The 14,425-nt window shown below is 38.2% G+C and overlaps 1 protein-coding gene across 2 annotated transcripts; it reads left to right on the top strand.

Moving 5' to 3' along the window:
• Nucleotides 1–3,592: 3,592 nt before the first annotated feature.
• On the top strand, nucleotides 3,593–11,678 carry LOC148649274 (atypical chemokine receptor 3-like). Of its 2 annotated transcripts, XM_088605694.1 has the most exons (3): nucleotides 3,593–3,806; nucleotides 5,915–6,040; nucleotides 9,654–11,678. In XM_088605694.1, exon 3 carries the CDS (start codon nucleotides 9,677–9,679, stop codon nucleotides 10,793–10,795), a length of 1,119 nt encoding a protein of 372 aa, XP_088461820.1. In that variant the 5' UTR covers nucleotides 3,593–3,806; nucleotides 5,915–6,040; nucleotides 9,654–9,676; the 3' UTR covers nucleotides 10,796–11,678. The 2 variants fall into 2 exon arrangements, with proteins under 2 accessions (XP_088461820.1, XP_088461819.1); XM_088605693.1 differs by lacking the exon at nucleotides 5,915–6,040 and having other exon boundaries at nucleotides 3,615–3,806.
• The last annotated feature ends 2,747 nt before the right edge of the window (nucleotides 11,679–14,425 follow it).

The following is a 14,425-nucleotide window of genomic DNA, read 5'->3' as shown; positions in this document are numbered from 1 at the left end:
GGAGCTGTGAAAACTGTGGGAAAAGTTATCTCGGAAGGTCCTGTTATCAGGTGCAGGCACAGGATGTTTTGTGAATTTCCTTCTCCCTGTTGTAGACTGGACCTGTTGTTCAGCCCAGATGCAAAGGAGATGGAGCTGTATTGTTTAGACATCTGTTACTGCCTTCACGACATCCACTGTGTTCATTTCAAGGCTTCTGGCAATAAGACCTATCCTTCCCTGGTTTAAAAAAAGCAAGAAAAAAAAAGACATTGGCAGTAACATTAAGAAACAAGTGTACATTTGTGGGAGATTTTGAAATACAATCAACAGTTTATTGATATGGGAAGACAAAAGAAATGCATGTGTTTCATTCAACAAAACTAAAAAAGTGGATTCATTTTTTTTCTGCTTTATGTGCTGTGAAATGTTCTGGGCTGTGAATGTAAGGAACTGATGGAATTAATTAAGCTGTTAAATGCAATTACAGATTTATTTTAAAAATGATTAAAGGGAGTTGTAACACCACTAAAGGAAAGAGAACTGCAGGATATAAATCTCAAATTTGATTTTGACCAAGGGAAGGAGAATATACTTTATTTTAACTTATATAGGTATGACCTAGGCATAGATACCCCTGAAAGAGATTAAATGTATTTGGCTAAACAAAGTAAGGTTCTGCAAAACCATATCATATTTTTTTTGGAAACGAGCTTTGAAAATATATTACAATCTTTTGATGCTTTAATGAATTATATCAGTTTAGTTCCTCTGAGCACATTGTTTTGTATGCTGTAATCATAATATTTATTACTTTAATGTTAAGAAATAAATACAGAGCTTTCCAAAAGTACAGTATTTTCTCAAAACAAGCCTCCTGCTGTAATTACTGCGAACGATGGACTCAGTAGTAGTCAGGCAAAGGGATGAACACTTATGCAATCAACATTGCATTTGAGTTTTTTATTTCTTGGCAGTGTTCATGTGTAATAATGAAAATGGGACATCATTAGAAAGGGGTGAATACGTTTACAACTTGCCTTCTTTTCCTCACCATCTGTGTAACCGAGATTAGTAGACCCTCCTTTCTGAAAAGAGTTGTGGGCGTCTTGAACAGGCTACCCAAACCCGTGTTGTAGGAGCTGGTACCCTGGGATCTTTCAAGAATTTTTGGGGATCAATTTGTTTGTAGCTACCAAATAAATGTGATGGGCTAAAGGTCCTGCTCTTATTTGTAACCTTTCTTATTTTCATGTGTTCTTCTGGTCTGATCACATAGCCCATAAATACTGGGCCATTCTTGCAGGGCGAAAGGGTTAATATAATAACAGGTGTTTCTGAAATGCTTTTCATTAACAATAATATTATTAGAGTGGGGTACCCAGACCATTCTATGCCACTTAGCATCTCAGACCAGTCCTTCACAATTAGTGCCTGGCTTGTAGCCAGTGGTAAATATAGACACACAGCTGAGAGCGGCAGAAACAGGTGAGCCCTGTCGGACAATACAGAGGCGGCGTGCTGAAGGGCTCGTGGAAATGTTTGTGTTTATTCCAAGAGGATACAGTACAGTATGTAGTGTGCATGCCTACTTCCAGCGACAAAAAAACAGGATCAATCAAAACGGAATGCTCTTGCCAGAGACGGAAATAATATTCTTTTTTTTTTAAGTAAAGCTCTCCAACTTCTTGAGGACAACTAACGATGTTTTCTTGCTGTACATACAGTATTTACGCGTTCAAAGGGACCAGATTAATGCTTCACGATTTTTTTGTCATCGTTTAAACGAGTGGTGTTAGCAAGTTCTGATATTGTTATAATCTGTGGTTTCAGAGAAAAAATGTTTTTTTTTAGATTTTTTAGTATATATTATAAACTCTGTAAACAGTTCTCTGTGTGCCTTATTATTATTTGTCTATACGCATGCAAATGATTTAGTATGCGCGTCTACGTGTGGCTCTACGCAGACATTAGTCTTTATACATTATGGGTGACCCCTGGTGGCAATCAGCGACACTATAAATGTATGTATAATAGATTTAGCCTGAAAATCATATCAAAAGCTCCCGTGACACAGAAAGAGTAAGGTTGATTTATAACAGTCGAGTAATCGTAAGCCTATATATATATATCAGGAAAAGGCGTTTTCGAAAATGAAGCACTGGAATGAAGATGCCCATGCTTCTTATCTAAATAATCAATATTTTCTAAAAATTCTACAAGATGTTATTTTACGAACTAGTTTTCCTTCTGTTGTCAACACCCACGAAGTCAACACAAGGGTTGCAAAATCAGTTCTACAATACATTTGAAGACCTCTATTAAATATCTACTCGATAAGCGCTAACATTAGCAGAGACAATTTACACTTTATTAATTTCAACAACTTTGATTATCTCTAGTTTCTTTAATAAGCATTCTCAACACGTGTGAGGCGTAATAACAGTTAACGGTTGTCATGTAAAAGTCTTTTTGAAAAATACAAACAGAATCGGTACCATTTTGTACTAAATCCAGACAGTTTTGTTGTGGGTCATCTTCAATCTGCTCTAGTCGGGTACGGGCTTTGAATGTGGTTGTCCGGAGCTGGCCCGGATGATGTTAGTCAATTTCTGTATCACCTGTTGAGGAATCTTCAATTATATAAGCCTAAATAGCGCATAGTTCCTCATGCCCTTTTTTTTTATCGTGTACAACATGCGCATCGGTAATAGGAGCTGTGCATGATTGTGAAACTGCAATCACTGAACCAGAGTTGTGCCCCTGTGCATCCTTGCTAAAGATGCCGAGGGTGCCGTAAGGTGGAATTCGAGGTGATATGACTATAGACTGTTGAAAGATTTAATTTGCTTCCTGATCCACGTATCTGCTGAATCGCTTCTATCACGGCACCTTCATTTTTTAAAGCGTTACCTTTTTTACCGGGTTTTTTTCCCGGGTCTACAGAAAAGCTAATCGTTCAGAGATGTGTGGCATCTTTAGTATAAATTCAACTCGAAAATGACACTGATTATTGCTCCAAGAGAAAAAAAAAAACAATTGCTACAGTGTTATGAGTATGTTTTAATTCGTATGTCAAATTTATAGAGACGTACTCGTCGATCGTCTTTTCCTATCATATCCGGTTACAGCCGAAATAGGAGCAAATAGAAACCTTAAAACATCTGAATTAAGGACTTGATTTTGACTCCTATATGGAGTATATGTATGTGTTCAAATAGTGGATTCATATTTTCCATGATTATGATATGCATTAAATTAGACTTGAAACTCTCGTTTCGTTGAAAAGCAGTCTACACGTCTTCCTGTTCTCTTTCCTATCCGAGCCTTAGCCTATACATTTATCACAGGAATAAAAACATTTGGTTTATTCCCTACCAGAATAGCAGAAATATTATTAGTTCTTTTTGCCTTTTTTCTGACAAAACCTTCAAATCGAAAGCAAGCAACTTCACGTAGTTTCATGCGGTTATAATAAGTAATCAAAGATTCCTAATCAAGAAGCAGGAAACAAAGCAGTTGTGTGATCCAACAAGGGAGTTTTCTGAGGGACTGCAAGGAGACTCGGAGCACGTTCGTCAATCTTTTTTGGCATTGGGTTCAATGAACCAGCCCTTTAGACTTGCTCAGGGAGGGAGGCGTTGCTCTTCGTAGTATATTAACAAGTGCAGGGGCGAAGACTGCAGTTCCACAGTGCGGAGAGGAGGGTACTTGGCGAAGTACTTCAACAGCTGAATTAGTATATAAACACGCAGTTTCAATTTGCATAGTCCACGCCGCAAATCAAAAATATCAGACGTGAAAGGAAGGATTTCACAAAAACACAGGTACGTTTTGTTCAGTTGTTTCTGGAGCTAGAGCTGTATTCATGCAAATGATTGGGGTTTTAAAGTATTTTACCAGGAGATAATTATTGCTTTGGATTTAAGAATAAATGTAGTTGATAAAATTGAACATACTAGTGCAGCCTAATATGTGATAGTACTGTAGATCTGGCAACGTTTTTTTTTAATTTAGATATAAATATATGATATTTTACTCATTTTGAAATGCCAACCCAAGCCTGCGCAAACTACTGTAAATTGAAGAGTGAGGACGGACCTACTGAGGATCTGGTGAAGGGACGATTATTATGCTAATATTTGTCTGCGGTGTTGTTCAGATTAACTGTGCATCCCACTACTGTGCTTTCTATTAGTAGTCAATGAAGTTTAAAAAGCTCCCCTGCCTTTCACAGCTGGTGATGCAGACTAACAGTGAGTTCTCATCCCCCCAGAGACTTGTCTTCATTGAAGTGAAGCCAGGTTCCGCAAGATGGCCATCAGTGTGATAGCTGGGATATGTACTTGCGAGGGAATTCACGTTTTTATGAACCCGAACCAGTAATTTCTCTCTCTGTTTTTCTGTCAATAATATCAAAGGTGTTATTGTAGTGTCGGTAGTCACTTAATATGCTGCAGTTAAAGTGAGGTTAGGTTGAGATCAGTGGGTTGTTTATTCAAGCAAGAGAGTAGCGCGGACTCTCACCTTGGTTTAATAAAAATCGGGTTTTCTTAAATGTAATTCTTAAATAAGGATTTTATACCATATTGATAGAGATACAAACATGCGTATACTCTTAAACGCTATATCTAATCTACAATCTCATTAGGGTTTTTTTTTCTTTTATAGTTTTTTCCTGGTATCTGTTAAGAATGATTTTTTCCCAGATTTAATTAACATGTTTTACACATGGACCGAACTACAGAAACGAGCGTTAAATTCAGCTGTGCGTCAAACATCCGGAGAACTTCGAATAGCCGTACCTTAATGCTGAGTTCAATAGGCTGAGGAAAGAATTAGCTGAATAAATTTGCACACGGAACAGAAAATCCAATTTATGGGTGGATTCAATGGCAAGCGTGTGTTCGCCTTAGATACTTTAACTGATTTATGTTTATTTGTGTGGCGAGTGTAACTCGGGAGCTGCAGTTTTCATTATTTGCCAGTACATTTGTCTCGTCTTTAATGTTAATACTAGCTAATTTGAAACTTGTTTTAATAATGGAAGAAACAGTTGCAAGGAAACTGTAGCTGTTATCACGGTTGTTAACACTTCGGCGCAATTAAGGTTCTTTCTTTGCCCAGTTAGTGTTTTGTTTTTAACACGAGTGTAATCCTCCATTTTAAAGCAAAACGTAAACGTTAATTAATGCAACCAGGTGTTCAGATATTAAAAGATTGCGGCTACACGTTACTCACGGATGCATCGGATAATGGAAACAAAGAAAACTACTTATCTCTAACAGATAAATAAACAGAAAAGAGTCTTCGAAGTATGTCTCCGTCTTCGCTTTCGGCAGCTGTTATTGCCTGGGATGCAGATTGTTTTTGCCACAATTCTGAAAATACGTTGTTAGGATGGGAAGCCTTTGAGTCTGCTGGTGGTGCGGTTTTGACATTACGTGAGATGTGGTTTAGCCGATCCAGGGAGCGCAGAGCTAAATAGGTGCTTGCGTGCTTGACTGTAACCAAGGTAATGCGCCTTTCTTCTGAAGAGTACTATTAAATTACAAGGGGGTTCCCTCCTCCTAGAGTGGGTAAAACACAGCTAGATCGCGGGAAAATGCATAAAAAAACAACAAAAGGAGCGCGGTTTAAAAGGGGTTATTACGACACAATGCAGTCAAGTACCCACCCGTGATTCACTGGTAAGGCTTTTGTTTTGGGGCTCAAAAGGTTGTTAAATAATTGAAAACAAATCCATGAAATAACAAAAGGATCAGATTTCTGTTCCAACACCTGTCAGGTCACGCGAGTTGTGGGTTGTAGCGTTGCCTAAATGAAAAGGCTCTTACATTTTGCGTGTGTTGGGAAGTTTAGCCTACGAATTAGATCATATGTAACCAGAACATTTTTCACTCTGTTGTCTTTTCATCCTCTCTGATTCATTCAGCACTGCCCTGGACTATGAAAAGTGGCACTGATGAAAGACTATGCTTCAAGTACAATGATATTACAGTAAAGAAATCAGATCCTACTGTTCATAATCCTCTCAGGACCCACTAAGCTTCATTGTCTGGTAAAGAATGTAATATAATCAAAAGATCTTATGATTTGTATCTTTCTCATGGTAAAAAAATGTTATTTCATGTGGAATTCTTTTCAGGACACACTTTAGATTAAGTTTTTTTTTCTATTTATGAATTCTTAATAATCTATGTCATAATTGTAGTAACATAGTGTCAATAATGTGTTTGAATCCAATGCTGAGTTAGATTGGTGTTATATCAAAAATCTAGATTAATACATTTTTTATTTCTTTCCCAACCTAGATTTCAATCTAAAATTGTTTAAAAAAATAATCACTAATGATCACTGAGAGCTGTTGCTAATGGAATGGTTATCTACCTATTTACAAGAGCTGCTAGTTTATTCTGAATTTTAACATTTAAAATTCACAAAACTTGCACAGCTTTCTTATTCTAACTTAGACTCCTTGTTGATGACATAAAACGTCAAACTATTGGAAGGATCTCTCTTTGACAGAGTGAATAAAACCACCTCACATGCATATCACCTAACATGTTTAAACACTGAAAGGCTGGAAATAGATAATCGTCTGCCTATATGTTTTACAGTGAGAGAGTACAGGCAGGTTTTGCATTGGTGTGAGTGCAAGAACTCAGACCTCTGGGAGCAGTTGCATCCAGACAGGGAGCCTTTTGTGCTAAAAAGCATTGGTCTGATGAGCCAAAGGGATGAGGTGAAGGGCTGTTCTGTTTCTGAACTGTAAACATGTCCCATTTATAGGGAATTGGGAGTGTAGAGCAGCAACATTTTATTATATTCAGAAGAACAAATCACGTTTGTATAACTCATTTAAATTTGATTGACCTATCGTCTTGTGCACGTGTGTCCCAGGGTGAAAACCTGCTTTTTGTCAGCTTTTTCAGGCATGCAGCAGTCTGTGGTGTGTCAAGACGAGCTTAGTCATTGTCTTTTCACCAGTCCAGACAGGCTACAGTGACGAACATCGTAACAAAAATAACTTTCGAGAAATGTTACGTCTCTGCAAGGCTCTGATTACTTTTGGGGAAGACAAATGCCAGCTAAAGTGAGCGATCTCATTATGTAATCTGAAGCAGTGGATGAAAAATATATTTCCTTTTCATTCCATCTTTTAAATGCTCAAAATTGATTAAGCTCCTTGGAATAGTTTGACAGTCTTAAATTATACATTCTAACATGGGGGGGAAAAAATCATATATATTTGTATACAATAGCGTTTTAGCAGCTTTCATCTAAAACCTCAAATGGTGCCTAATTGGAAAGTATTGCTGTGGTTTATATGTATGTATACATCTCCATTCACATTAAGTATTAAGTGGTTCTCCTCATCAACTAGAACTAGTTTATTCATGTATTCCTACCTCATGACTGTTTCATAATAGTGCCATGCTTACATCCATCATCATTTTAAATCCCTTAAATCTGCTTTATCAGCCATACAGTATTCTTATTTGAATAGCAAAAGCTGACCTAGAAGAGATGGTTATGTATATAGAAGCAGTTACTGAAAATAGCACCATTCATTTGCAGTGTCATTATTGCAGTTCATGTGTGAATTTCGTCACTCACTGTGTATTCCATGAAACGCCTTTAATTTAAGCCTCTTGAGAAGAGTTTAAGCAGGTACATGTCTGTGTAAGTATATGCAGCATCTTATGTGAGAATACAAAATGGTATTGGGTGCATAATGTCCTTGGGGTACATTCCAGTGTGCTGGTGTCTCACTCTACTCTTACAAACACAGCATGGAGCCATAACATTAAGAGTGCCATCAAAAAGAGTTCCCAGTGTGCCTGCTGGCTTCCCAAACACTGCATGTCGAGAACTGCTGAATGTAGCCTTTAGGGATCATTTATGACCTTGGCTGCAGACAGTTATAGGCTTTAAATGTACATAGCCCTCGGGCCTCCGTCCTCTTCTCCCTTTGGACTAACATTTAACTTGACACAGAGCCTAGGATCCTGTTACACCTACGTTCTAACTGCAGTCCAGCCTTTCAGCTTATCAGAGCACCTAATTTAAAGGTATAAATTTGTTAATTAGACGTTTCTTTCCTTCTAGACCTGGGGCTCTCAAATGTGATTGTCTCCAGACTAACTTGGTAGTCTTCTAGTAAATGCACTCTCTCATGTTGGTGCATCTCAAGATGTTATTACACATAAGAAGAATTGGTGTGTTCTTTTATCATAAAGATTAGCTTGCCAGTAAGCAGTGTGAGCTCTGAAGCTGTATGTGGGACAGAGGTGAAGGCTCTTAATGTCCCACAGTCCTGCAATACAATGATATACATTACTCTTGTGTTAAGTACGTGCATTGAAGATCTGACTGGTTTCAAAAACCTCATTAAATCTGCATTCCTAAAAATAAAAGAATTTAGCCTTGCTACTCATCTCCTAATTTTGCTTTAAAACACTTTTTTGTGAAAACTGTGTAGGTTTTTATAAAGGATTTTTCGTGATTGTATTTTCTTCTTCAAGGTACCTTCCTAGTCAACAGTGGCTTTCCAAATTGTTTGGATCCAAGTAGTCTTATGGTTTCCATTTAACACTTTTCAGCTCCCTTTATAATGAAAAACTTCAACTGCATATTTATGTTCATGTCATTTTAGCTATTGAAGTGTGTTTTTGCTTATGCATTCTCAGTACGATTAGAAACAGTGAATGCATAATACCATACATGTATTCTGTAGGTTTTTAAAAAAGAAGTGAGATAATTCATGTTGATATACAGTAGATAAAACAAAGAGCATTAGAGCCCTCCCTCACACTGAACTACGTTCCAGCTCCCTAGGGGTCTAGTAGGCCACAAGCATATTCTTATTTCATTAGTTTCTTTTGTAGATTAAACTCAGATGTCAAAACAGGGCATCTAGAGTCTGATAATTCCTCACTTTGAACTTCCTGGCAAGGACAAGTTCAGTTCAAATACTCGGTGGTATTGACAGATTAGGACTGATGTGGAAACGATTAAAAATGTTTTGTATATGATGGGGAAACAGGCAAGGCCTATTATTTTATCCAGCTTTGCAAATAATGAAAAACACAGAAACACTATCTCGTTTCATAATCTTTATGGCACCACCTTTTAAAGCATGACTGGAAAACATTAAAATAAAAAGTCAGCATTGTTATTATCTAGAACAATTAACGGGGATGTGAAACCTATATATATATATTATACACAGAAGCTTTTACCAATTTTATTAATGTGTTTTAGACTCAGTTTTTGAAAGGAAAAATGAATTGACAAAAAGCAGTAACAAACTTAACATTTCCAGACACTGCAAGGTCTTACAGTTGTTGAGAGGTTAACACATTTTTATTAGAAAATGGATTATGCATATTTCGATTTTTTTCAAAAACAGAATTGTTACACCGCTTTCTTACATACATTTGTACAGTTTGTTGATTTTTTTATGTTATTTATATTGTTTCTCCCCTGATATTTTGATATCAATTAGAATAATTGTCATTGTTACCATTTGTAAGAAGTTGTTTAAATGTTTGGTTCAGTTCTGTGTTTAAAGGATAAAAGGGAATACTCTAATTCAGTGTGATCCATGAAGCTTTTTGGTAACTTTGTTCATGTAAACCTTCAACACCTTCTTATTTGTGGTTTTGTAGGAGACATCTGAAATCGACCTGAAATGAGTATCGACATGGAAGAATTATTGGATTTTCTTCAGGATCTTAACTTTACTGACCGGGAAGACAATTTATCCAGTAAGGTGATCGAGACAGTAGTGTGCCCTATCAGTTTCAACAAAAATGCTGTCCTCTACACAATGTCTATCTTCTACATCTTTGTTTTCATCATCGGCCTGGTGGCCAATTCAGTGGTGGTGTGGGTGAACCTGCGTGCTGAGAGGAACCGCTATGAGACCCACCTTTACATCCTCAATCTCGCCATTGCAGACTTGTGTGTAGTGACCACCTTGCCCATCTGGGTGAGCTCTCTGGTGCAGCACGGCCACTGGCCCTTTGGGGAGATCATGTGCAAGCTGACCCACCTCATCTTCAGTGTCAACCTTTTTGGAAGCATCTTCTTTCTCACCTGCATGAGCGTGGACCGCTACCTCTCTGTGGTCCTCTTTGGAGACTCCAACAGCCGGCGGAAGAAGATAGTGAGGAGGCTCATCTGCATCCTGGTGTGGCTGCTGGCCTTGGCTGCCTCCATCCCCGACACCTACTTCCTTAAGACAGTGAAATCAGGGCACAGCGAGAGCACCTTCTGCCGCCCAGTGTACCCTGAAGAAAGCCCAAAAGAGTGGGTGGTGGGCATACAGATGAGCTTCATCATTCTTGGTTTTGCCATTCCTTTCCCTGTCATTGCAGTCTTCTACATCCTCCTGGCTGGGGCCATCTCTTCCTCCACAGATCAGGAAAGGAGGCTCAGCCGTAAGATCATTTTGACCTACATTGTGGTCTTCCTGGTCTGCTGGCTGCCTTACCATGTGGTGCTCCTGATCGATGCTCTCTCCCTGCTCAGCATCCTTCCTTTCAGCTGTGAGCTTGAGAACTTTCTGTACGTGGCTTTGCAGTTCACTCAGTGCTTCTCACTCACGCATTGCTGCGTCAACCCCGTCATCTACAACTTCATCAACCGAAACTACCGCTATGACCTCATGAAGGCCTTCATCTTCAAGTACTCCACCAAAACAGGCCTGGCCAAGCTCATCGATGCCTCTAAAGTGTCTGAGACAGAGTACTCTGCTGTGGAAAACCAGGCTCAGTTGTTAGAGCTCCAGACAGAAAGAAAACTTTGAAAAAACAAAACTAAGAGTTTTGGACAATAAACCTAAGCTTTAAGTAGAAAGTAGTCTTGAACAGGATAAGACATGTAAATTGCTATGAAATCCTGCGACCAAATATATATGCTTCTGCTAAAGCAAAAAAAGCATTGTTACAAACACTTGCGCCTTAAGCTTAATATGAAGCTTGACTTTCTCCACTTCCAGTAGTCTATATTTCTGCTTGTCCACTAGATGTGGTAAAAAACTATCACTACTGCATATTGAAATGCCAGAAAGGCAAGGTCTTTACAAAGCACAGTGGCTTCATGTATTGTTGAAGTGCACAGGGGGACTGTACTAGTCTTGGGCTGTTTTCACAATGTGGTTTCCATTGTTCCTTTGACAAACCAACATTCAGTGCCATTCAGTGAGTGGCATCCTATTTGGATGCGAAGGTTTGGAAGACAAAATGTTTGTGGAGGTGCTCATTCCAGTATTCTCTTGCCTAGAGCTATAAAAGAAAAGGCAGAGTGTGAGAGAGTCGGCAACCACACACACCAGAAGGGAAACAAACTATGTGGTATATTATTTTGTTGGTGCTGTGTGTATACTTAGAAGGGAAATACCTTTTGAGATAAATTAAGTATTCAGATTTGTTATATATTTTGTATATATTTTGACATATTTATGTTCTTATTGTATGTAGTCTGTGAGGTTTTGTAAAACATGCTTGTCAGTTCTCTGTATTGCAGAAGTAGTGAGGAGATGATTTTAAGTTTGAAAAGTATTTTATTGTGTCTGTAAGAGGAATGGAACGTATTTTTTAGCAAGCTGTTGTGTAATTAACATTTTCTGGACTCTTTAATGTTACACTATATGAGAGAAAAGCCACTAAAATAAACGCTGTATGATTTAAGTCTGGACCTGACCCTTCATTAAGACAAAAAAACACTGATATATATATATAACATTATAGGACTCCGTCACTTCTGCTGTCTGGAAGCACGCAACATAGTCCAAATGTTTTCTCAGTAGAATGAGAAAGACTGACTTTTGTTGTAAACCTGTCTGGACTGTGTATTCTATACAATTAATAAATGGGAAATAATAATACTTATTTTGGTGAAAGTACTATGTTCATATTACTTAAAAAAAAAACTGTAATTCACATTTCTTAGCCTCCATTAATTTGTAATAACAGTGTATTGTAATGTTTTATAGTAATTCCCATTAAGAATCCATAGTGCTTCTGACATTCTGTTCTAAACATTATTTGTGCGTTTGTCTTGTGTATGTTGTCCAAAGTGCTGTCCCAAAGGTCTGAGAGGATTCCATTCCACTGGATGTTGTGTTCAGGAGAGAGACTGATCAAATAATAAATAAATGCTCTCAAATAACAACTGCTTATGGAGTATTTCTCCACTCATTATTTTCACGTAAAAATGGTCTACATACTAATAAAAGACCCCTGAAACAAAAAAAAAAAAACAAATACTTCAGAACATGATAATAAAGACAAAAATATTTAATTTTGCCATTGAAATTGGTATATTAAAAAATCCCTTGATTACAGGAAAATTCCTCATAAGAACTTCACATCTTTTAGTATGTTGTTAAAAACCCCAACAGATATTTCTAATGCCATGTTTTAAACAGAGAGGTTCCATGAGATTTAAATATAGTGTTCACATTGATTCAGAAAATGAATGGGAACAAATATCTGTCGAACAGGAACTGAGTGTGGGCTGTCATACATTGTCTGCCAAAATCCATGGTAAATCTTTGAGTAATCAGCGCCACCACACACCATCCTCCTTTTCCGCCTCATGTACACAGTTACTGCGACATGTTCAGTGGAGTCACGATTGCCTTATTGTGCTTTCCATTTGGTTAATACCCTTGCAAGACAGACTGGCACAAGACAGTGGTAGTGTAGAGAAGAAAGTTCGTAAGGTTATAACATTAGCAGAAATATGTGAAAGAGCCTCAAACAATGAAGTCCTCAACATTCCAAAGGCATTATTAGAACCCTTCATAATGACCATTCACAGGTAAGTCCATCCATCCTTCCATTTTCTAACTGCTTTATCCAACACAGTGTCGCCAGGTAGCCGGAACCTATCCCAGCAAGCAATGGGCGCAAGGCAGGATACACCCTGGACAGGGCACACACTTCGAACAGGGCCAGTTATGGCAGAAGCCAATTAATCTGCCAGTATGTCTTTGGATTGTGAGAGGAAACTGGGGCACCTGGAGGAAACCCATGCAAACACAGGGAGAATATACAAACTCCATGCAGATAGCACCCCAGGAAGTGAAGCCAGGACCCCAACGCTGAGAGGGAGCAATCCAAACCACTGCTCCACCACGCGCCCTTCAAAGGCACGTTTTGTCATATTATTTATTTACTATATGTAATGTTTATGCTTTCATTGTGCAATATATGTTTTAAATTTTTTTATTATAGTTTTCAGAGTTCAGGATATGTAAGGTTGTTCATTTGTGTGTAATATTATAATAATAATAATAATTGCTTACACTTATATAGCGCTTTTCTGGACACTCCACTCAAAGCGCTTTACAGGTAATGGGGACTCCCCTCCACCACCACCAATGTGTAGCATCCACCTGGATGATGTGACGGCAGCCATAGTGCGCCAGAACGCTCCCCACACATCAGCTATCAGTGGGGAGGAGAGCAGAGTAATGTAGCCAATTCATAGATGGGGATTATTAGGAGGCCATGATTGGTAAAGGCCAATGGGGAAATTTGGCCAGGACGCCGGGGTATGAATATGTGTCACGCAGCTTTGGAAGAAAATACCCTCCAGGTTGGACAAGGATCAGCTGTATTTCACCTGGGACCTTCAATCCTGTGGGTGAATCAGTCAATTCCCAGTGTCTAACTGTCAGCAGAAGAGCACTGCTGCACTTTGGACAGAAGACAATGTTTGACTAATCACCGTACTGAACTGGGAAGTGACAATTTATTAATTCTGCCTCATTACACACTAGGAATTGCCTAGATCTGAAATATTTTTGACAGGACACCTTTCCTGCAGAAATAATGGGTGGATTACCAGAACGGAACATGGTTTTTCAGAGAAAGCTGAAGAAAAATCCTTAAAGGGCAGAGATAAAAAATAATCAAAAACATAGTTTCTGACTTAAAACATTGCAAGTGTGTTCCCAAGTGTTTGAATTGATGGAATATTTTCTTTAATAGGTTTCGCACATTGTGTTAATGTTCTGTGCTTCAAATAAGGAAAATTTCATGTTAAAGCATAAAGAATCTCAAAGTTTACAGAAGGCTATTCAACTTTAATGGTGAAGGAACATGACAAAACTGTATGTTTGTATGTCAGTATGAACATGTACTCTTGCTTTGTGCCAAGCAGAACCAGATGCCTGTCAGAAATTTAATTGATTGATACAAAATGCTTTTCATCTACAACGTGTGGGACTGCAAAAGTATTCCCATTGTATACTGTAGCCTGTCCATATTGTATCTGTTCAGAATTTCATGGGGAATAAAATAATGACCAGCTGCAGCAATATTAATGTAGCCGATTATCTGTGTTAAAAAGCACAACTTTTACAGTAGAGACTTGGGAAAGGGATATTGAATGTGTTTTATTGGGAATTGACGTTGGGGTGCAGCCA

Source organism: Lepisosteus platostomus, chromosome 14 (assembly GCF_059453375.1).
Source record: "Lepisosteus platostomus isolate fLepPlt1 chromosome 14, fLepPlt1.hap1, whole genome shotgun sequence".
In the NCBI taxonomy this organism is placed as follows: Eukaryota; Metazoa; Chordata; class Actinopteri; order Semionotiformes; family Lepisosteidae; genus Lepisosteus; species Lepisosteus platostomus.
This window is presented reverse-complemented; position numbering and strand designations above follow the sequence as displayed.

Excerpts from the sequence above, each read along its gene's own strand:
- LOC148649274 (XM_088605694.1), top strand. The coding sequence starts at position 9,677 with ATGAGTATCGACATGGAAGAATTATTGGATTTTCTTCAGGATCTTAAC.